Here is a 21,341-nt window from a genome sequence, read left to right as displayed (position 1 = left end):
ATGTTTAACCGCTATAAAGAGAGCTATAGAACTTGCATTCCTAATCTTGTTGGATGTCATTTGCATTTTTTACAGTCACTTTTGTCATATAGTAGAGCGGGGTAATATGGGAGATGAGACCGTTTTATTTCTTAACCTATTGGTAGAAAATAAAGAATATTAACAGAATTGTGTAACAGTAGCGCCGCGACCATAAATAGCGTTGTTTATTTCTTTAAAACACAATCAGAAAATATGGTACATTTTGTAGTTGTGTTTATCTTACCTCAAACATTGTCTTCCGTCAGTGGGCGCTCGTGAGCCGTTTAGTTGTCACACCTTTCCTCGCGTGTGTGACGTATCTACTCGAGGCCGTTGACCCCGATTGCTCGGAATTCAATGACAAAAAAGCAATGGCAACATAACATAGGCGAATGAAATATTAGTCATTCCTGTATTCTTAGTAGTTAAAAAAGTTTAATGCTGTTTTATAAGATCATATTTTTTAGCATTTAAATTCCCTAGTCTTTGCGCAAAGAAAAGATGATCAATTTCGCTTTAGTTTGTGGTTAGTTTTTTTTTATTCCCATAAGGTTTGGGTTGAAATTTAACACCATTGATTACCAAGGTTTGGTAGAGACAGTGTGCTAGCGTTAGTCTTATGAATTTTGTATATTACCAGGAGTCGGTACTCCAAATTTTCGTCTCATTAGATGTATTTGTCGTCGAAAGTGCATGCTGCGCTTGATCAGTCATGCGTAAAAGAGTGCAAGCGCGTCGAGAGGTCATTGATTTCGAACGCAAACCATTGTTTCGTCATAAGGATGTTTAAGTAGGTTCCAATTGAAAGAGCTGAAAAGACGTTTCGCGCAGTCGTTTGGAACTTTTTATTGATCCGTTTTCGCTGTGGTTTCTTGTTGCTTACTATAAAACAAAAACGCGTTTTTGTTTACTTTGTTTTAATGACGAAGTTCCGCACGTAACAGCATACATTAATCGTGTCGCAACGTCAAAGCATAGCACAGTAGTGTTTAATTACATTAGTGCTATTAAGCGGTACCGGCATGCTGTGAGATTCAAATCAGCTACTTCGAAATCCTATTCTAAACGCCCGACAGCTCAGCAGGAGTGCGAAACGTCTTTTGTTCAGTGAGAAATGTAACAGCGAGAGTTAAGAGGACACAGTTCAGTGTGAGTTTAATTAAGAAAGAAAAATAGCTTTGAAATAACACTCTATCTGAGTAAGCATGAACGAAAGCACTAATCGATAGATTCAGTCAATTGATTGGTAGATTTTCCGATGGTGACTTTGTGGTACAGTACATCAATTATTGATGTTATCATATGTTTCCATTCCACGGCTGTTACTGCGTGTGTCGGGTTACTTGCTAAATAGGATAATAATAGTGTATGCAGAGCAACCAGGGGTGTTTAAACTGATGTCGTACAACCAGTTACCAGGTATTTACTCGACAGATAACAAACAGATTAGGTAGCATGGGTTTTAAGCGTAGCGTTTGCGGTAAATTTCTACTAGCCTATGTTTTTATAACCACCGGAATGGCAGTCAACGTTCTACAACTGATGACGTCACCATTGGGCTGGCTAGGATTACGTCATCAAAAAAGAGAGATCGTTGCTAAATTGACGTATCTACATTGGATACGTAAGTGGAAACCATTGGTTTTTACGTATATTTTATTCTATATTGGTGAGGTTCTTGAGGACCTAGGATTTAGGCCGGATTTGGCTCACTGCCCCAGTTTGATGTGTGACTTTAGCAACTTTGACACTTAAGATTCACTCGAGTAATTTTTATCCGTAGCCACTGTCGTTTAAAGATATAAATACACATATGTTTTGGTGAAGTTTTAACTTGTAAAGACATTTGTGTACTAACTTTACATTTCCCTCAGTAATTCCTGCGATCGCTCAGTGGTGGTCTGACATTGAGGTCTCTGTGACGTCACACCCAGACGACGCGGCCAAGTTTGGAAAGGAAAACGCCATCGTTTTGTTGAATCACAAATGTCAATTGGATTGGGTTATCACGTGGGTTGTGGCAAACTGTTTCGGAGTTATGCAGGTCAGAGAGCAATTTTGTTTTGACAGCTGTTACTTGAATCTTCTTTAAATACACACTGGTACATATAGTAGGGTGGGAAAGACGGGACACATTTAGCACATAATTTTCAAATATCCTGATCGTGTTTTAACAAATTACAGCGTTCTATGGGAGTTGTGACTTGTGATGGTTTTATAATTCTTTAAATGTTCTTTGTTTTTCTCCTATACACAGCAAATAAAAGCAGTCGCCAAAAAAAGCCTAATGTACATTCCCATCGTCGGTTGGGCGTTTTGGTTCAACGATTTCGTTCTTATCAGAAGAAATTTAGAAGCTGACCGACCGATTTTCAAAAAAAGTTTCGAATTATTTTCGAGCATTACTTCAAAATTTTGGGTAAGGACTTATAAGGGCAAAATAACATTTTATTTAACCCTTAGAAAACGATAGCAAAGGTTTTTATTGGTGCAACGAATAGAAAAATAATCGGCCGCAAAACGACAAGTGTTTCCAACTATATACTTTTATATAACGTTTATAATAAGTATTTTGAATATTTTAGCCTGGTCTTGACCGTTAACAAAACAATATAATTCAAAACACAGTTTCTTACGTTTCTTGAGGGCACTCGCTTCACAACAGAAAAACATAGACTTGGAGTTAAGTACGCACTGGAAAACGGACTCGAACCTTTAAAACACCATCTTGTTCCCAGGACAAAAGGATTTGCGCTCATGACGCAAGGACTAAGAGACACCGGTATTATATTTTATATGCTTAATGTCCTTCAGCGAGACACGTCTTGAAACTTGGGATAAAGACCTAAAAATGGGAGACATGGAAACGAGAATACTTAAATTGCCCAAAATTGTGCTGATTTGACGCCAGTTATAATTCCTGTCTTTCGCCAATAAAGGCACGCCTGAGATCTGGTATTTAGGCCAAAAAATGGAAGAAATTATAAAACGATAACACAAAAAGTGCGCAAAACTGTTTTGATTTGACAGCAGTGATAACTCACGCTGACGAAGCTAAATTGTCGATATATATACCAAATAAAGGCCAAAGTTTTACAAACAACATGATGATTTAGGTATGTTTGCAAGTTTGTACAGCAGTAAATCGCCCTGTTGTAAAATTGAGTTGCTCGATTTTGATGGAGGTTAAACTAACACTGTTAAGAAGTACCTATTTGCATATAGCCTACGGTTAGGCGCACATAGGATACTTAAAATAATACTTGTTACAAAGAGAAAATTACACTTGCTTACTTGTATATAGTACTGTGGGGTATAAGATGGTATACCGTTTCTTTTTTTTAGAATCGCAGGCTACGGTTATATAAATCTAAAACTATTTTTGTTTACTACCAAAATCAGACTGTGAATGAAACTATGTCCCTTCTTACCCCTCACTACTATATATCTAAAACTGTTTCGAATAAAAAATAAACTTTCCTCTTTGAGATTGGATTTCATTCGTAACCTATATGTTGTAATCCACTTAAAATTTGTTCCAAAACTAAAATTTGTTTAATATTTCTCAAGTACCTGCAGTGTACGATGCAACGTTATGTTTTCGAGACCAGCAGAATCCTACGCTAGTTGATTACGTCAGCGGAGGCTCATACCATGCTGACATCATCATCCGGTATGAATGACGTCATCAATTAACCCTAGCATTACGCCATTAAAGCTATAACCAAATTGTAAGCCATACATTTAAAAAAGGAAAACAATTTTCCAAAAAAAATCCCACAAAGTTATACAGTGGTGTGGGGAAGATGGAACACATTTAAACTCTATTTTCTCGTCCCATTTAGAAGTAAACAAAGAACATTCAAAGCATTATAAAACTATATCCTTACGACTCACACAGACCGTTTTTATTTGTTTAAAACACGATCAGGACAATTAGATATTTTGTGCTAAAAGTATTCCATTTTCCCCGTCCTTCTACATGTGGTAGCTCTAAAGCGGAACGCGGTGTGTGAAACAAAACACTGTTGAATACCACTGTCGTTGCACCGCCATGTGATGATAAATAAGCTGCATTCATTCATTCATTCATTCATTATATTCCCACAGGCGAATACCCATGGAATGCATACCCGCAGATGAACTGGCCTGTTCAGAGTTCGTACACAATGTATTCAAGGAAAAGGTTAGGTCTAATTCGACCTTGGATATCTTCCAATACGAATGTACCATACGGTGGCTGTCATTTATAAATATGATGACGACAAAGAACAGAAATACTTCGTTACGTAGTAATCTCTAGTGCTTTAGCAATAATATGTAATATAACTTTTTACTTTGTTGATAGGATGATTTTGTTGAGTTCCATCAGAAAAATAATGCATTTCCAATCAATACTACGATACTAGAAAGTTACGTTACGAAAAAACTGCATAAAAGTCGCATGTAAGTCGTATTTTTTCATTCAAATTTCTTACCATACACAAATCTAAAACTTTTACTCGCAGTGCGTTCTACGTTGGCCTGGCTTGGTCATTTTTACAAATCGTTCCTTTATTGTATTTCATTCTTCTCGGCCTTTTTACTGGGACTTGGCTACAAATTATTTTTACAGTCACAATTATTGCAACAAGTAAGTTAATGTTTTTGAGTCTTGTTATTTTTTGTCAATATATTTTAGCGCGTTTAAAACGATCCAACACAACCGGCTCTGATATTTTCCCAGTGGTATGTAGGGGTAAGATGGGACTTGTTTTTTCTCTTTTATCGACTCATTTGGTATACTAAACAAAAAATATTTACACTTTTATATTACCGCATCTTCACGACCATAAAAGAGCGTTGTTAAAGGGATCGGCTGTATTTATGAAGTTGGCGTACGTACCGTAAAAAAACTCTGGCGTAGATATTTATTTTGTCATCTTTTCAGCTTTTAAATTATAATATAACAGTTACGTTACAAACTCAAACCACATGGTTATATAAATTTTTCTGTTTTTTTATCAGTTTTTGTTACGATGAACCTAATTCTCGATTCGGGAACTGCGAAGTCATCTTACGGAGCTGACTCAGCTAAAACGAAATGACGCAGCAGACAAATTTTGTCCGCTCTGAACTTTAAGCATTTTTATTGGACGCGTGCAAAGCGAATGAACCAATTAAAAATCAAGAAACGGAAATTCTTGAAATGTGGATAAAAGTAATTGTGACGTCACTTTAGTACAATATAATACCCATCGTTACACAACTATAGTTACTACATCTTTCAACGTGCAATAAAAATCAAAAGCAATTTTAACTTCACTAACACTGAAACACTGGGTAAAAATAAACCCCTGACCTGGATTTGAACCCAGGACCCCAGATACGGTTCACTTTGCTTAAAAAATAATACATTTCCCCTTATTAACATGTTTGTATCGGTCGTCCTGGTACTATAATTACAATGAGCGAATAAATGAGCATATGTTATTCTGTTGCGCCATAATAAATACAAGCAATGCATGCGGTAATGCTTAATGTGTTACGGTGCTATATATATATTATACAGCCGTTCAATGAACTGCATTACGTTATAGTGCCTGCAATAGTTTCGTGCATCTTTACATGGAAATCTTACACCTCGCACTCTGTGCAGTAGGTGTCGCCCTCGTGCATGATGAAGCCCTCGCCCTCCAGCGGCGACTTGCACATGTGGCACAAGAAGCACTCCACGTGCCATTGGTTATCTTCGAAAACAATCATTTTCGATTCTCCAAAACCTGACATAGAAAATAAAGGGAATTGATTTATTCTGGCGTGGCGGGGCAACGGCGATTGTTATATAAATAACACGGGTATTCTGTTTCCCAACTTATTTTTTAGTAGTAAACAAAAAAACATCTTAAGAATTTTAAAACCGTATTCAAACGACTCCCATAGACCGTTGTTAATTGTTCAGGGTAATTGGATTATGTGTTAAAGGTGTTCCATCACCCTACTATATAGTTTTTGAACAATTACCTGAAATCGGCTTGCTGCACTTGTGGCACTTCTTTGAAAACAAATCCACGTGACAGTCAACACAGTATGGCGCATCTTCGTGTGTCACGAACTGCTCATGGGCCAACGTTTTCTTACAACCCTCGCAAAGAAAGCAAGCCTCGTGAAAAGTCTTCTCTTTGTACGCTACACCACTTGTTTTTATGATCTAAATTAGACGTCATATAGTTTCTTTATCGCGTAATAATTGGCTAAAGTTCATAGCCCTGTATATGGCCTTATATGAGAAGTAGAGGAGACTGTTTTATTATTTTAACCCCACTGAAATATATACTGCTATAACAGCGAGCACTGCGGCCATTTAAACAATTGTTTTGAAAATATTGGAACAACAAAACAAAGATATTTTCTAAAACAACTTTTTCTGCTCGTGCTGTCTAAGGTATTTTTAAGCTTTCGTAATTTTCAGAACGCTGGTAAAACTACAATGTGTTAGCAGTTAAGCTTTGACAATTTAAGGTATTCAGGGGGCCATAGCGAAACCACTATATGCGACCGATTAATGACGAGACAGCCTGGCGACTCCAGCAATTCTGGCCCAATGAAACCGTTTGGTATATTCCATTACATTACAATAAGAGTATACCAAACCTTGTTGCATTTTCCACACTTGTTAGCCAGCTTTAACTCGAAGCACTTCTTGCAGAATATACCATCTTCTTTCTTAACAAAACTTTTCTGACCAATAGCTTCACCACAGGAGCAACAGCAGAAGCATTTCTCGTGATAACTTTTACCCTGATATTCCATTCTCTTGATGCCTGAAATAAAACCGAAGCTATAAAAGTCTCTTTGTTTGCAATTAGGCTAGTTACCTAAAGTTTCGTACAATTTTTTGGCTCATTTTAAAAGCAAGAACGTGCGGTATTAAACAATGCTAGTTGTGCAAAGAAATGAGTGCAATTAAAGGTCCAAATTTAGTTGTTTTTGCAAGAATTCAATGATCTTTAACTATCCCGAAAGAGTTTTCAAACTTAGAAATACCTGGTTTGAAAGCCTTTTTGCAGGTTGTGCATTTCGGTGAGAACTTGTCTTCATAACACTTGGCGCAGATGAATTTCCCTTCTTTATGAATAAAACTTTCATTTGCCAACGACTTGGCACACCCAGTGCAAGTAAAGCAAGTGTCATGGAAATGCAAATCTTTGTAGGAAATGTCCTGGAAAAAACTCAGTTTTGACCTGATTTACCAATAGAAAAAAATGAAAAACAAAACATTCAAAACACGGTCTTGTGAAAAATGAAATTCTGAAATTAAAAAAGGCGAAATAATAGGTATTGCCGCTCTGCAAAACTTTTGCAAAATTTGATCCAATTCGATTTTTTTCGAAGGGATAACAGCAGTTTAAATCTCATTGTTCAGTTATTATTCGGTAGCAATGTTTCAACATAGTGTCAGCAAAAGTGCAAGGCGTTAATACAGATATTACCTATCAGGCTACATCACACGCGCTATCTCTTTGATTCCTAATGAGATACGGAAATTCCATTTATATTTAAAGCTAATGAAAACCCTAGACCAAGGCCAATCGTGGGCTATGGGCTACATTAGACGAGTAGGCGCCACAGAACCGCATTGCCCCACGCTGTCTTATTTATAGCCCCTACTAATCTGTGTAAACCGTCGTTTAGCATCGCTCGATCTAATCTAATTAACGTTTTACAATTGCAAGCAGGGGCCCGGTGAACCTCTAGTATGCTCAAGGGAGCCCTTTATTTTGGTGATCAGCTGCTGGGATAACTATCAAATCATTTAAATTAATAAATATCTATAAAATTGCCAAATATGCTTATTATTCAACAATGCCAACAACGGTGAGAAAACGTAAATTGAAAATTCGGTCATATCTATTTAAAGTTTTAAACACACGAGACTTGGAATGCAGCGTCTGACCCATTACCCACCACGCAAGGTCAAATTAAACTTTATTAAATACACTGAAGTGGGTACATTTAATGCATATGCATATTTACTGCATATTCCCGTAACTATACACCATACAAAGTGTAATAGATTTTATTTAATGTCGCCTTTTTGGTCTAGGTATACAGGTGCATAGCCTCAATAAATTGGCAATAGACTTACCCTTGATTCAGCAGAAATGATTGACTTGCATCCTTGGCATGTATTGCAATACAAACTTTCATAGCAAGCGACGCAAAACTTTCTCGAGCCCTGAAAATGACGTCACAAACCACATTAATGACGTCACAATAGGTTAATGACGTCATAATACAACATTAATAACGTCACAATAATAAAAACAAGCAATACTAGAACAACATGCAGTAATCGCATCAAAATAGTCCCACCTGCATCAGGTACTGTCTTCCCATAAGAGAGACCACGCATTTTGAGCATTCTGGACTGCCCGAACTTTGCTTTAGTTTTACACTCATTGCAGCAGTTGATTATCTCTTCGTTGTTTCTCGTTCAAGCTGTGTGTACGGTGTGGCAATCCAGACGACCAGACCTACGTTATATTTTCGTCACTGTCCCTAAATAGACAGCAGGGTTACATCACAGCCGTGTAAGCTTCGAGTATTTGTCGTGTATTAATACAATCCCCTTTGAGGTAGCCCCATGAGGAAAGAAAGGCGGCGAAACACATTTCCGAATTAAAAATTGACAGGAGAAAATATCCTGTCAGTCAAAGCTCAAAAACATCCTGACCTAGATGTCACAACATTCGTTTACCATGTTTATTAACTACCAAACAACGCCCTGTTTGCGTAGCCATACGTCAGAGGAGCGTACTGTAAACAGACTGTAAACGAAACAGCCATTCCCATTCAAACCAGCGGAAACAACACTTGGAGTTCTTCGTACCCTGTCATATTCTATAGAATAAATTGTCTGTCAACTCGCAATAAACACTCGCGCAAAACACATCAGCTGCATGTATGAAAGTGCTTCAATTTCGCCTAATCAGTCACGGTATAATCTAATCGGGCTGCCATTAACGTCAATCAGTTCCAAGTTATAACAACTGTAGTTGAAATAGACCTTCCGCTGCCCTTTCCTGACACCTCCTATAAATAATTCCTTTATTAAACTTATACTTAGGAAGTCATTTTCCTCGCCCATCACGTGACGCCCGGAATCCTGCGCTTAAAGATCTGCAAATATGGCTTATTACGTCACAATAATCGCTAGGTTACAGCAGCTCGACAGCAAATCACGACCTTTGTTGAGTTTAGTGGTCAAACAAATCGCTTTACGATCGAACAGCCAACTGCGCGTCGCTTTAAACGGGAAAACACAAACAGAAAGCACTGTTACATGTAGATCCCTGTCAAAACAAATTGATTCCCTAAGAATTTCTTTTCGCCTGAACTCCTGTGGCTTATAATCCAACATTGCCTATCCCCAGGCTATAACAAGCGTACTGAAGACAGGCATTGTTCTTTTTAAGGCTATAATAAAGGACCATTGTATATTACGTCCTGGGCATCCATTAACAACTTCCATACAGCCAAACTTGGCAGAGTCAAGTCTCGAATACGCGTTGCACGCTTCCTGGTGTCAGTTCTACAATGAACGACGTCACACAGACCATTCACGTCAACAAGCAACCATAATTACGTCACGTACGCGCGCTAACGAGAAATGCACGTCTGAATCGCATTAGAAATCTGTTTAACCTATTCATAGCGCTAAAATCACTTAACCAGACGGCAAACACATAATATTCTGACACCAGCTAAATCAATACACAACCTAATAAATAACGTGTAATATTACAACGCCAGAATGGTATCTCAGTTCTATAAACACGTATTAACCTATTCACCGCACCCTACCCACACAATAACACAGTTCTACGCATACCCAGAGCATATGTACTAACTTGGCGATACCACAACTTGCTACGGTCTACCGAGCACAGAAGACGCATTTACGGCGGTCACGCCTCATCGAACACTGAAGAAAACTTAACGGTATCCGTTGAGGCCTAACTTGAACTTAACCTTAACCCCTAGACAACAAAAACAAAACGGAATTAATATTTTATCCTTCGACGCATACTAATATACCCTGTATTGGAATGTTGTACTGGTCTACCGGAACGCATTGCAAGTGATAGCAATACTATAATGTCCGATTAAATTCAAGCGAAATCTATGACATCATTTCTATTTGTTTATCTGCTGCCTACGTCATATCCTGCATTCTGCGACTGCCAATTACTGGGTATATAACGCCTCGATTACCGCGTGGGCAGTAGTGATACGGTCTTTAAATAGCTAATTTAAACGAACTAGTGCCAATTTATTACTCTAACCGAATCACACGATTTTAATGCATAAAACCGTTGCCACTGCGGTTATTTTTTGTACTTTGGAACTTTTAGTTTAACTGATTAATATAGTAAACAGTCAAATCACAAAACTGGATACGGTTGTACTACAAGGTTGTTCCTGTTTTGTCTGTAGGTGTGTAAACAGTTTCTACTTTAAAACAAGACGAAGCATAAACATAAAGACAATGCGAATTTGGAACTTTATATACCCGCCAACTCTGGCGCCGTCTAACGACATAATTGATGTCTAAATTTACCGCACGGTGATGTCAATGAGAAATATGCCTGCGTCTGGCGCTATCTTTTGGCTGATAGACAGTTGGTCTCTTTTGGCATTTGTATTACTAATGTAGAGTTTTGTAGGGTTTAGATATGTACATTGTAGAACGCACTTCTGCTACCTGCATTTCGTGTTTGGCTTCATTTAACGTTCCAAGTCGTCTTAGCAGCGTGATTTGAAATCAAACACTTCCGAAGTCGAGTAATGCAGTTTCCTGCCAAATGCAGCAGCTTGCAAAACACCGTTAGACCAAACACAGCGCACACCTTAGCAGCCAACTCCGATTTCCGGCCCATTACGTTTCAAATGCCTTTTTACAATCGCCAAACGCGATCAGGTAAAAACCGATATACAGCATAATATATCGGATCTGTTTCCAGCAATAGATTTGCGGTAAGCCGTTTTACTTCTCTGTGCCGCCGGGTCAACTAGAAGCACCGACAACGCATGAATTATAGAAGGGCGTTACGTCAGGTTCAAATATCGCGGCCCGGCGAAACCGTGTCAATAATGTCGTCAACTAGCGCGATCGCTGTTCACATTTAATCGTTGTTAAGCCGCCAACTCGGCCGTACATGCGAGCGGATTTTGTTTTCAAATATATTGATGCAATGTCCAAGCGTCGGTGCGCTTTTGAATAATAGATGGGGTAAATTGGCACTTGTCCACACGTCATCCATTCGATTGAAGCAACTCAAACCTAAATCAATCGATTCACAATCAAATCACTTGAGTTGTGAATAATTTCTGCATCGACCTGGCCCACCAGGGTCGCCACCCGTATATTGTGTTGATTACAGCATTTTCCACTTTCGTAGTTAACTTTACCAAAGGCAGGACCTGATTAAAAGCGACACACGTAGAAATGGCTCCCACAGCGACGACCGTGCGCCCTTAGACTTGTGCTGTGACGTCATAAAGCACGACAATCGTAACATTCGCGAGTTTCGCAATCGATTAGTTTGTGAGACAATGCTCGCACTAGTTTCTCCCACTTCGTGACGTCATCTTTCGTGTGGTGACCCATGTGACGTAACACCGGTCAATTCATGGTGACTGTGACGTCACACACACGCTTCCGCCGATTCGAAATAGCGAAAGCTCGGTTTTCAAATCGAAAGATAGATTCTATTTCATTGGGGACGATCGATTCTGCAATTGGTGATTAGAATTATTTAATCTGCCGAATGTCAGAGCCTGACAGGCCCCCATCTAACCTCGCGGCATAGTAAACACAGGCAAAGGGAAAGGCGCACGCATTTATGAGGTACCAGCCGAACGCGCACGCTGCACCCTTGGTTCTAGAACTCGTCGCCACTTTTTCAGTTGATGTGTCGGCGCCGTGCGAGCTACAGCGCGTAGAAGGCGGTTGTTTTGTTTGGTAGGAAGTTATTCGGGAGCAGGCGTGATTCAACGCTTATCGTTTTACAAGCCGACAGCAAAATTCAAGCGGACTGAGTGCGTAGTCGAGGTACAGTAAGGTAAAAGTTGTATTCAAGGAACATTCTGTTTTAGCTTTTCAGAAAAATCGTGCATGTAAGTGCTGCAGTAATTCCACTAAACTGATGGACATATTCTTAGTTAAACCCTGAACAAGATGGCAGACCAACAGTTACAGACGAGCGTCTTTATAACTAACGGAACACATCAGCAAACAGCGACCAGAGGTAATCCCAGGGTGTTGTTCAAAACCACATGCAGCAATTACTACGTGTAGCAGTATACCCTGTATTGCAGAGGTCGTTTTGGTTTGTTAATTCCGTTTCAGTATCTTTAGTTTATAATTGGGTATTAAGTTACTTAGGCTTTGAAAGTGGCGTGAAATGAATATTGTGTTTGTCGGCATATGCTCGTGTAACAACACTGTAACCGATAGCTATACTAAAGAGAAGTGCGAATAATACACCGCCCATATGTCCCTATAGTGATTTTACTGCTGGTTTAATCAATTGTTACCACCAGCAGTATTTGTCAATCTGTTGATTGTGTACGTAGGCGTTGAGATTACTCCAAAATTCTAAGCAATCGCCAATCAAATCTTTTATTAACACTTGGAGCCTTAGCTCTGTCACGTGTATTGTAATTGTGACGTCACAGCCGAGTTTAGGCACCCCGAGACGTGACGCATCTTTAGGACAACTGCCAGGCACATTATCCGTCTAATGTTTTCATTAAATTCTCATTTTTTGCAGAGTCAGTGAGCGGACGACCTCTGCTGTCTACGTCATCATCCGTGGGAAAACGAACTACGTCACAGACCAACAGGAGAACGTTCATGACGTCACTACCCTCCAGAAATGTACTTCTGTTCTTGATTTTGTTGGCCGCTCTGGTCACGGCTACCATCGTGATCGTGATCGTAATGACGTCGTCAGAACACCCGATGTCATCCAGTTTAACAAATGATGAGTGCGAAGTTTTTAAGACGGTCCCAATAGGTGAGTTTACATAGACAAACCGAGTAACCCATTATGTTTTATTATACTCTGTTGAGATCCTATATCGTGTCACCCCTTGGCACCTGAGATTTTTGTGGCCTTAGCCCATTATTTCCCAAAATTCCCTATATAAACAAACACATATATCCCAAAATTCCCTATATAAACAATACATATAAACAAAATACACAATTCCCCTTAATTTTTTCCCTATCTATAGTAGGCTGGGGTAATATGGGACATGTTTTCATTATCCTTTCTCGTCCCACTTGGTAATAAACTAAAAATATTTACAGAATTAAACAACCGATTCCCGCCACTCTAAAACAGCGTTGTTAATAGTTAAAAAAACGATTAGAAAATATGAGTTTCGGTTTCCTATCTTATTCCATGTATATATATTCCACTATCACAGATTCTACAGCCAACGGTCACGTGAGCTGTTCTGGGACGCTCCAAGTATCAGAAGGGTGCGTTTCTGAAACAGTGGGTGCGTGGACGGTATTTTACAACGTATCACAAGGTATAGAGCAACGATAGTTACAATGTAAAAGTTTGAAGTCATTTTTTGTCCAGCAGGATAAAGAGCAATTGCATCGTATGTATAGTAACTCTTGTTAGTGCGCTTTCGGTTATGAATACATGTAGCATTCTTACTCTCATGGTGGGGCAAGGACAGTCTCAATTACACGGGTGTTCTGTTTCACACACCTCGTGCTTTTATGTCTATAGTTTGAACTCGGTTTACCTGTCTTTAACTTCACACAGATTGGAACAGGAGTCTCACATACATTCCCAAGGAAATCCACAGCTTTAGCTCAATCGTTGTGTCTCCACCATATAAGCTGTCACCCCAGGTATGTTCACTGCAGCTGTCTTGCAGTTTCGCTTCTGCTTCAAAACTGCGGGCGTTTCTAGTAGATGGCAACGTCACCAAGCCCATTGTGATGTCAGAGGACCAGTGTCATTATGGATATACAGAAGACATGCAGTTTTTATCTAGTCACTCATCTTTACGAGTTATCGTCGTCTCGAATTCGAAGATCGAACTCGGTGGTTCCTCGGCCACTGTGACGTCACACGGGTGCGTGAAGTACCAGATGTTGGCCATAGTCCCCCGACCGCCCACGTCACGACCTTATTTTGCATACGTGGGCCTCGGCAAAAAAGACGTCTGCACTGTCGAGATACACAACAGTACATCAGTAGACTGTAGGTGGTGGAACGTGGGCGAAATAGACAACGGGGAGTTCGTTCGCTCCGAAGCTGACTCATGCATGTCGCAGGGGGCGCCTTCACAGAACCCCCATGCCACGTGGTTTCTTCTGATGACGCCTGATGACGTAGACAAACGTGCTTACGTCATATCGCCCAAAATGCAAGGCGGAGTAAGTCACTTAATCCTATCGCTGTGGTACGCCATAAAATGCGACGGTAGCTTTTTACGCGCCTACGTCATCCGCTCGATACGCGATATTCGGACTGTGACGTCACAATCGGAGTACCTTTTAGAGATCAAAGGTTTGAAGACGACGATCCATTGGAAATTCGAGTCTTTTCAACTTGCGATACCAACCAACTTCGAAACTTTTCACGTAAGTTTATTTTAATGACATTTTTTTCTCCCTAAAGACATTACTCTCCTTTAAAAAAAATGGTCATCCAAATTGTTACATATGTGGTGACTTTTAGGCGGACACGGGGTATATCGTGTCTAAAACAGAACACCCGTGTTATGACTACTGTGGTTGCTCAACCCGTACGGATAAATTTGTTACATATATTCATTTATACCTATATACGGATCATATTCGGATGATAGCATATACTGTTTCTTACTTAGGGAATAAAGACTAAAGATGGCTTTAATTTTTAAACCGAAACTTCTGAGATGAAAAACCATATCATAAAGTAGGGTGGGGGAAGATGGGACACCTTTTGTTCTATTTTCTTGTCCCATTTGGTAGTATAAACACAGAAAAATTAAAGAAATATAAAACCGTATTCTGACGACACCCATGGACCATTGTTAATTGTTTAAAACAGGTTCAGGATGTTTATATATTATGTGCTAAAGGTGTCCTATCTTCTCCAACCCTACTATACATATAGGCTTTCACGTTAGTAATGAAACCGACCAGAAAATCTGTGTTTCATTCACATCGAATGTAATATGCGCTTATATCCAGTCTATATGTGTATTGTACAACAGAAGTCAACAGAAATTTTGCAGCCAGACGAAGTATAAGTATAGTAAACACTTACTGACTATTGTTTATGACTTTACAATTAGCATCATATAACTGTCAGTTATAAATACAACGTTCCGGGCGCGGGCTTTTCACATTAAAGGTTCAAAAACGTTTTGCTTGGGTAACGCATGTCACATTAATGCTCCAGTAATACTCTTGCGAAAACGTTACAACATACAAAATGTGTTATTACATTAGCTTCTTACAAATTCAAAAACACTGGTACAGTGCTGTTACATGGGCATTTAACAATGAGTGTTTGTACATAACTTATTAAATTTTGCTGAAAGGAGTTATTCGAACGAATGTACATTGTTTGGGCTTTTGTTTGTTAATGACTTTGTTAAATTCGACAAAGCCGCCTGGAAAAGTAGCCAATTATTCTAGTTTAAATGGGAAAAATCTATATTTGTTCATAACAATTTAAAGCACAGGTCATTAGTGGTACAGTCTGGTAATTCCACAAATAGTTTCACCTGTTAACGATTTCCCAAAGCAGTCCGAACGACTACTTCGCGATTGGTCTGATTTCCACTGTAGGCCTATACAGGCACTGTTACTGTGAGAAGTCGCCATAATTTCGCAGAACTCTTGAGGAAATCAAGCATATGGGCCGATAGGCCTTGTGTACTGTAGGCGCTCTCATTTCGTGGAACTTTTTCCACTTAGTTGGTTCTCTCACAACGCCAGCACTTGATTTTAATAGGGTTCGGATGACTTACCAATTGATGCGTTTCTGGTATTTTATAATTCGCTATGTGTTTTGTTGGGAAGCACATAACGCATAGACGAAGATGACCTAATAACTCGTGATTGCAAATGACTCGGAATTTTTGTAATTTTAGCTTTCCGGGCACTGCGTTTTGATGTAATAGATTACATAGAACACGTCAGGGCATGCGAATCATTACGAAATAACTTTTTGTTCCCCTACACATGAGACATACCGCATTTCGTGTAGTCAAATAAGCTGACGAGGTCAAACGAGCAAAAAGTCATTTATTGTTTTTGCTGTGACTGTATTTAATACCGGTTAAGACGACATCGTTGTATTAACAAACACAACAATAACAACGTGTACGTATCAGCTTCGTACGTAAGCAGCGTTGTTTAGGACTCCTGATCGCGAACACTGATTATTATGTACAAGTCATTCTTGTTTGTTAGTTTGCATTATGGCCACGTAGTACTGTACAAACATCTAAATATAGGTCGGGAGAAGCTGGGACACAAAGAACATTCAAAGGATTATAAACCGTATCCTCATGACTCGCATAGACCATCGCAAATTGTTTAAAACACAATCAGAATACTTGAATATTATGTGATAAAAGTGTCCCGCCTCCCCACCCTAATATATATGCCTTTTTTTTCAGGTCGTGTTAGAAGGTTTCACGCCCGTGAACGCAAGCTGTACAGGTTACCTCTGCTACAACAACGTGGATTTCGTGCACCCTTATCCAACTAAAGCTTTGGTCGCTATCGACAAAATGTCACTTGAATTAAAACACGACCAGTGCAATTTAACCGGTAAGCGATTTGTGGGCGATTGAATTCCTTTCTGCCACAGAAAGCTATAACCCGTATAAGGAGAACTTCTGATCGATTGCAGCATTCAATCACTCTGACTCGGGGTGATGCTCAATCGTTAGACTTTGTTTACAGCGAGATATTGTTTTTGCCCAGCTTGTTATATTACCTTAATTTAAAACAGAATCTCTCAATCAGTGCTCCAGCCGAAGGGTCCTCCTCATGGCCTTGTTTTTTTCAAATAGTATTTATACATTTTATTAAACAAAATAATAAAATGTTATTATAGTAGGATGGGGGGAGATGGGACACCTTTAACACGTGATATCCAAATGTCCTGAACAGGTTTTAAACATTTTACAACGGCCTATAGGAGTCTTGGAAATACGGTTTTATATTCTTTAAATGTTCTTTGTTTACTACCAAATGCGACGAGAAAACAGAATGAAAAGGTGTCCCATCTTCCCCCACCATACTATACGATAAAACAAAGAACTATATTTTACCCCGGGTTAAGGAACGAATTCAATTCAACGTACTCAGTTATCACGCCCTCGATTGACTTAACAATGATCATTTTTCGTAATGTTTTTCTCAATCACACATAATGCTTTGTTACGACATAGTAGCGATTCACACGTTGATTATTTGCGTCATAATAGCATTTGATGCTTCCAATATTGACGTCATATTATGGTTTGATACTCTCATTATCAGCAATTCAAGAGAAATCAAACTGAATAGTCGTTTACGGTGATGGAGACTGTTTATTAAAACTTTAACTAGAAGTGAACATATACGTTAGTATTATACTTGAAACAGCATGCGACAAGTACATGGCTAGCGCCTTTGCAAATACAAGTTCCCGGGGTTATACAACGACCGATTAAAATAAAACAAAAAACACATACATTGCGATTTAATCTTTTTGCGTGGCGAATGTCTTTTGGATTTAATTAACTGCTTTAACAGCCATCTGCAGACGTAGGTGCTTGCTTGTAAAATTAATACGACACCTGATTTTGCCAGTTTCATAAACGCATGAACGATAGGCAGCAGTTTTGGCTTACTTTAATAGTCGCCGTTATTGTCACTCCTGCCATGGAAAGTATAGCTTAATCGTGTTTTAGCGCGTATACCGTATTTTCCAAATTTCTGCAAAACGAATGACGTCATCATGAACGTGGCCTCTTCTGCAATTTAAAAAAATCGGCGCCTATTACCTGGGATAAACAGGTAATAGTTAGCTGTCTGTATTATCCATTCAAAGTTAAAGACGGCCTATTATACGCACTTTTAGAGCCTTGGGAATACGGTTGCTACTCCTGTAAATGTTCTTTGTTTACTACTTAATAATGCGGTAGGCCTATATACTAAAAACTTAGACCATCTTACCCCGACTTATACAATACATTTGTTTTACTTATGAATGTTCGTCGACTGTAGAAGCATAATCCCATTATAAGCTCCAAACTATTAAAAACATGCAACTTTTTAATTTGCAGTCAAAAATCAGTCGCACGAATTGGATTGCCGATTCCAAGACTCCAACAATTCGTTCACATATTGTACCTGGACGTCATTTTCACCATATGGGGATATTGCATACCCTGAATTTAACTCGTGGGTTGGGGAAAATTCTGGAGACGTGATTGACGATAGACACGGAGCAACACTAGAACATTTGGAGGGTAAGAGTTTGAGCAGCACTTTTGGAACAAGGCATGGACAAGAATAGAAGAGAATTAGTCGTCTTGCACAACCATACACAAAAATGGTAGCAACGTAGAGCTTTGAATCTGTTTCCTCTGAGGTAGAGGCAGGCGAGCTATAACCATTGAACTACGACACCGGTTTACCTCACAAAGCACAGCAGTGGGCAACAGCTCTGTTATAACGACTGGCGTTGCTTCGTAATGCGAATAAGTAAAATAAATTACATTTATTCGTTAACTAGGAGTAGGCCTATGGTTCTATATTCGTATAGACCACCAGCAGTCAAATATTACGAGCTACGAGGTCATATTTTACTACACGATATGAATGTTTCGTGTGCCCTGCTATTTTAATTAACCAAGGTTGTACTTAGGTCGTGGCTACATTCTTCGATTTGATGGGCTCGGAAATACCAACTCAGAGCATTATCTCAGAAGTCCCAAAGTGGTTGCCAATAGCAACTGTTCCTGCGTTATGTCTTTCCTCTATCTATTGCGGGGTGTCTGGGTAAATATTGTTTCTTTATTGTTAAGAAAAACACTATTAAACTTTTACACTCCTCAGTGCTACAGTAAACGAACAACTGGCGTCGTTTATAATTGATAGGTTTGTGAATATTTAAACTTGTTTTGTTATTATAGGCTCCCAGGCTCGAGGTGAACTTAATTTATGACGATGGTACAGAGGATGGTTTGAGCGTCTCTCATTGGTCAAGACATGGTCACGTGAGCGACAACTGGGAGACAGCTACTGCGCTGCTAAATTTGCAAACCGGTCACAGTTTTCAGGTTGAAATTTTAGTAAAAGACATTACAGACAGTAAGGGGGATGCCCATATAGACGACCTGTTGTTCTACGAATGTGGTAAGTACCATTCTATATACACTCAGATGTTTCCCTATATATCGATATCTCTTGTTGGTTATTTTAACCTAGAGCCATCCACAAAAGTCTATTCCAGTAGTTAAACTTTTTTGTATGCTTTACTCTTTTAACAAAGATGCTTATCAGATTTACCCCCAATATGTAATATGGCGCTCATTCATTAAAATGCGAAAATATGACGTTATGTTTTTTTTCTGTCTCATCAACTGAAGTGGATTTTGACTTTTAGCTCATTTACCCTTTATATACGAGGAACTTATTCCCAGGGGTAAATTTACCCCAGTTTAAGAAACGAATTCAATTTTATGATGTTTGGACCTTGGATGTAGGCCCGCGTTAGCCAATTATACCCGATCAAATTTCTTGTTTTTTTTATTAACTCATAACCTATAAACCAGTATTTTCCAAAAATCAATTACATATAAAACATAAAACTGCATACAAACCATAAAAAATATTTAATAGGGTGTAAATGTTTAAACTACTTGCCTTGGAACGCTTACGCGGCAAACGAATCGAAACCGGGGAGTAAAATCGCAAATTTTCGAAAGCGCTGTGAACAATGGAATTTATTTGGCTATGATGTAGTGGATTCATTTTTCTTATTGTGTTGAAAGGCGTAGTTTTTAATTTATTTTTTCAACTGTGTGTTTTTAATTTCAGACATGAGCATACAACAGCTTTGAACGAACTTATCACGGCAGTTCTTTTTCTATTTGCACATTTCTTTCGTACTTGCTCTTTTTTACAAATCACCATATTCTATAATTATACGTGTGTGGCTGTTACACTGATGAAACATTTCCCTGTGAGTTTCAGCATTTGTTAAAGACCATGTAGCCAGATTTTAACTAAGGTGTAATAACCTATGTACAACCTCATTCAAACAGTGCCCATTGCAAAAACGTGCTTTTGCAAATTCAAAACTCCCAATCAGCGTAACAAAGCGTATTGTACACTACATTGTTATTGCCGCTGTATATTTTCGCGTTGTATTGTAACATCATGCACGTCGCGTAGGCACAGTAGCAGAAATCTGCCAAGCCGACCGGAAATTACGCGCCGTGTGAGCTGCTCTCGTGAGATGACTGATATCGTTTAGTGATCTCAGTGCACACGGCACGTAGCTTGGACTTGCTGCTCCGAAGCTTTTAAATTTTAAGTGTTTCTTCAATTGCTTTTACATTGGATAACACGAAGCCCTTGATAATTTTTTCGTGTAACACTTTTCTGTCAGAGTACCTCTATTTGATTTACGTGTTTTATTTTGTTAACTTTCTGGCGTCGTTTTCGTGCACCTTTGCTGTCACCACGCGGCAGCTGTTTTGTCACATCTTAAGGTATTTCAAAATCCGACCCAACGACAATAGTTCATTTCTCTTGTAGAAATTGCTTTTTTGCCTTTATTGCTTTCCATTTTTAGCTTTTAAAGTTCTGTATGTTTTCCTTATTTACACGTTCCGAATGAAATCGCTATTGTAGTTTAAGTGCGCTTTGATTCTTTCCTATTTTCTGCACCAACCAACACGCGTGTTTTGGCTAAGTTAAGGGCATTGGCCGAGCTAAATGAACACTGGCAGTCCATAAGAAGATAATAGAAAGGGTTAGTAACTAATATATGCTCGAGGAGAAATGCCGTTTGAAAACGTAAATCATGTGCACAGCGTTAGGCTATTTATATTTGACAGATTGGCAACCAGATAGGTATGGACGTATTTATACCTAAAACTTCATTCTCTCTCTCTTGGGAATGTAACTGCAGCTGTATTAATTAAAGTTTTGACCCAAAGGGCAAAACCTCCGTTTTGACCGAAGTAATTTGTGCGCAGATACGTTTGATCAGGTTTAACACTATTTAACAGCCGTTGGTGTT

At 39.0% G+C, this 21,341-nt stretch overlaps 2 protein-coding genes across 2 annotated transcripts; one reads left to right on the top strand and one right to left on the bottom strand.

Annotated features, from left to right (window-relative positions):
- The first annotated feature begins 26 nt into the window (after positions 1–26).
- On the top strand, positions 27–20,955 carry LOC149727089 (uncharacterized). The gene is made up of 16 exons (XM_089889999.1): positions 27–1,645; positions 1,896–2,065; positions 2,279–2,440; positions 2,650–2,803; positions 3,592–3,694; positions 4,132–4,207; positions 4,370–4,467; positions 4,530–4,654; positions 12,840–13,085; positions 13,501–13,608; positions 13,854–14,680; positions 16,714–16,867; positions 18,373–18,558; positions 18,957–19,090; positions 19,225–19,447; positions 20,132–20,955. The coding sequence occupies exons 1-16, from the start codon at positions 1,477–1,479 to the stop codon at positions 20,152–20,154; spliced, it is 2,958 nt and encodes a 985-aa protein (XP_089746125.1). The 5' UTR covers positions 27–1,476; the 3' UTR covers positions 20,155–20,955.
- Positions 5,134–8,590, bottom strand: LOC149727090 (four and a half LIM domains protein 2-like). Its single transcript, XM_089890022.1, has 6 exons — positions 8,377–8,590; positions 8,150–8,239; positions 7,048–7,222; positions 6,655–6,824; positions 6,025–6,211; positions 5,134–5,783 (listed from the first exon to the last, which is right to left on the bottom strand). The coding sequence occupies exons 1-6, from the start codon at positions 8,461–8,463 to the stop codon at positions 5,638–5,640; spliced, it is 855 nt and encodes a 284-aa protein (XP_089746148.1). The 5' UTR covers positions 8,464–8,590; the 3' UTR covers positions 5,134–5,637.
- Positions 20,956–21,341: the final 386 nt, after the last annotated feature.

This window comes from Ciona robusta, chromosome 12, assembly GCF_009617815.1.
Source record: "Ciona robusta chromosome 12, ASM961781v2".
Taxonomy (NCBI): domain Eukaryota; kingdom Metazoa; phylum Chordata; class Ascidiacea; order Phlebobranchia; family Cionidae; genus Ciona; species Ciona robusta.
The sequence above is the reverse complement of the archived record's forward strand: the minus strand, read 5'-3'. Positions and strand labels throughout refer to the sequence as shown.

Excerpts from the sequence above, each read along its gene's own strand:
- LOC149727089 (XM_089889999.1), top strand. The coding sequence starts at position 1,477 with ATGGGTTTTAAGCGTAGCGTTTGCGGTAAATTTCTACTAGCCTATGTT. Across the intron at positions 2,066-2,278 it reads ACTGTTTCGGAGTTATGCAG|CAAATAAAAGCAGTCGCCAA; the intron begins GTCAGAGAGCAA and ends TCCTATACACAG. Across the intron at positions 4,655-12,839 it reads AGTCACAATTATTGCAACAA|AGTCAGTGAGCGGACGACCT; the intron begins GTAAGTTAATGT and ends CATTTTTTGCAG.
- LOC149727090 (XM_089890022.1), bottom strand. The coding sequence starts at position 8,463 with ATGAGTGTAAAACTAAAGCAAAGTTCGGGCAGTCCAGAATGCTCAAAA. Across the intron at positions 7,223-8,149 it reads TCATTTCTGCTGAATCAAGG|GACATTTCCTACAAAGATTT; the intron begins GTAAGTCTATTG and ends AGTTTTTTCCAG. Across the intron at positions 6,825-7,047 it reads CAAAAAGGCTTTCAAACCAG|GCATCAAGAGAATGGAATAT; the intron begins GTATTTCTAAGT and ends GTTTTATTTCAG.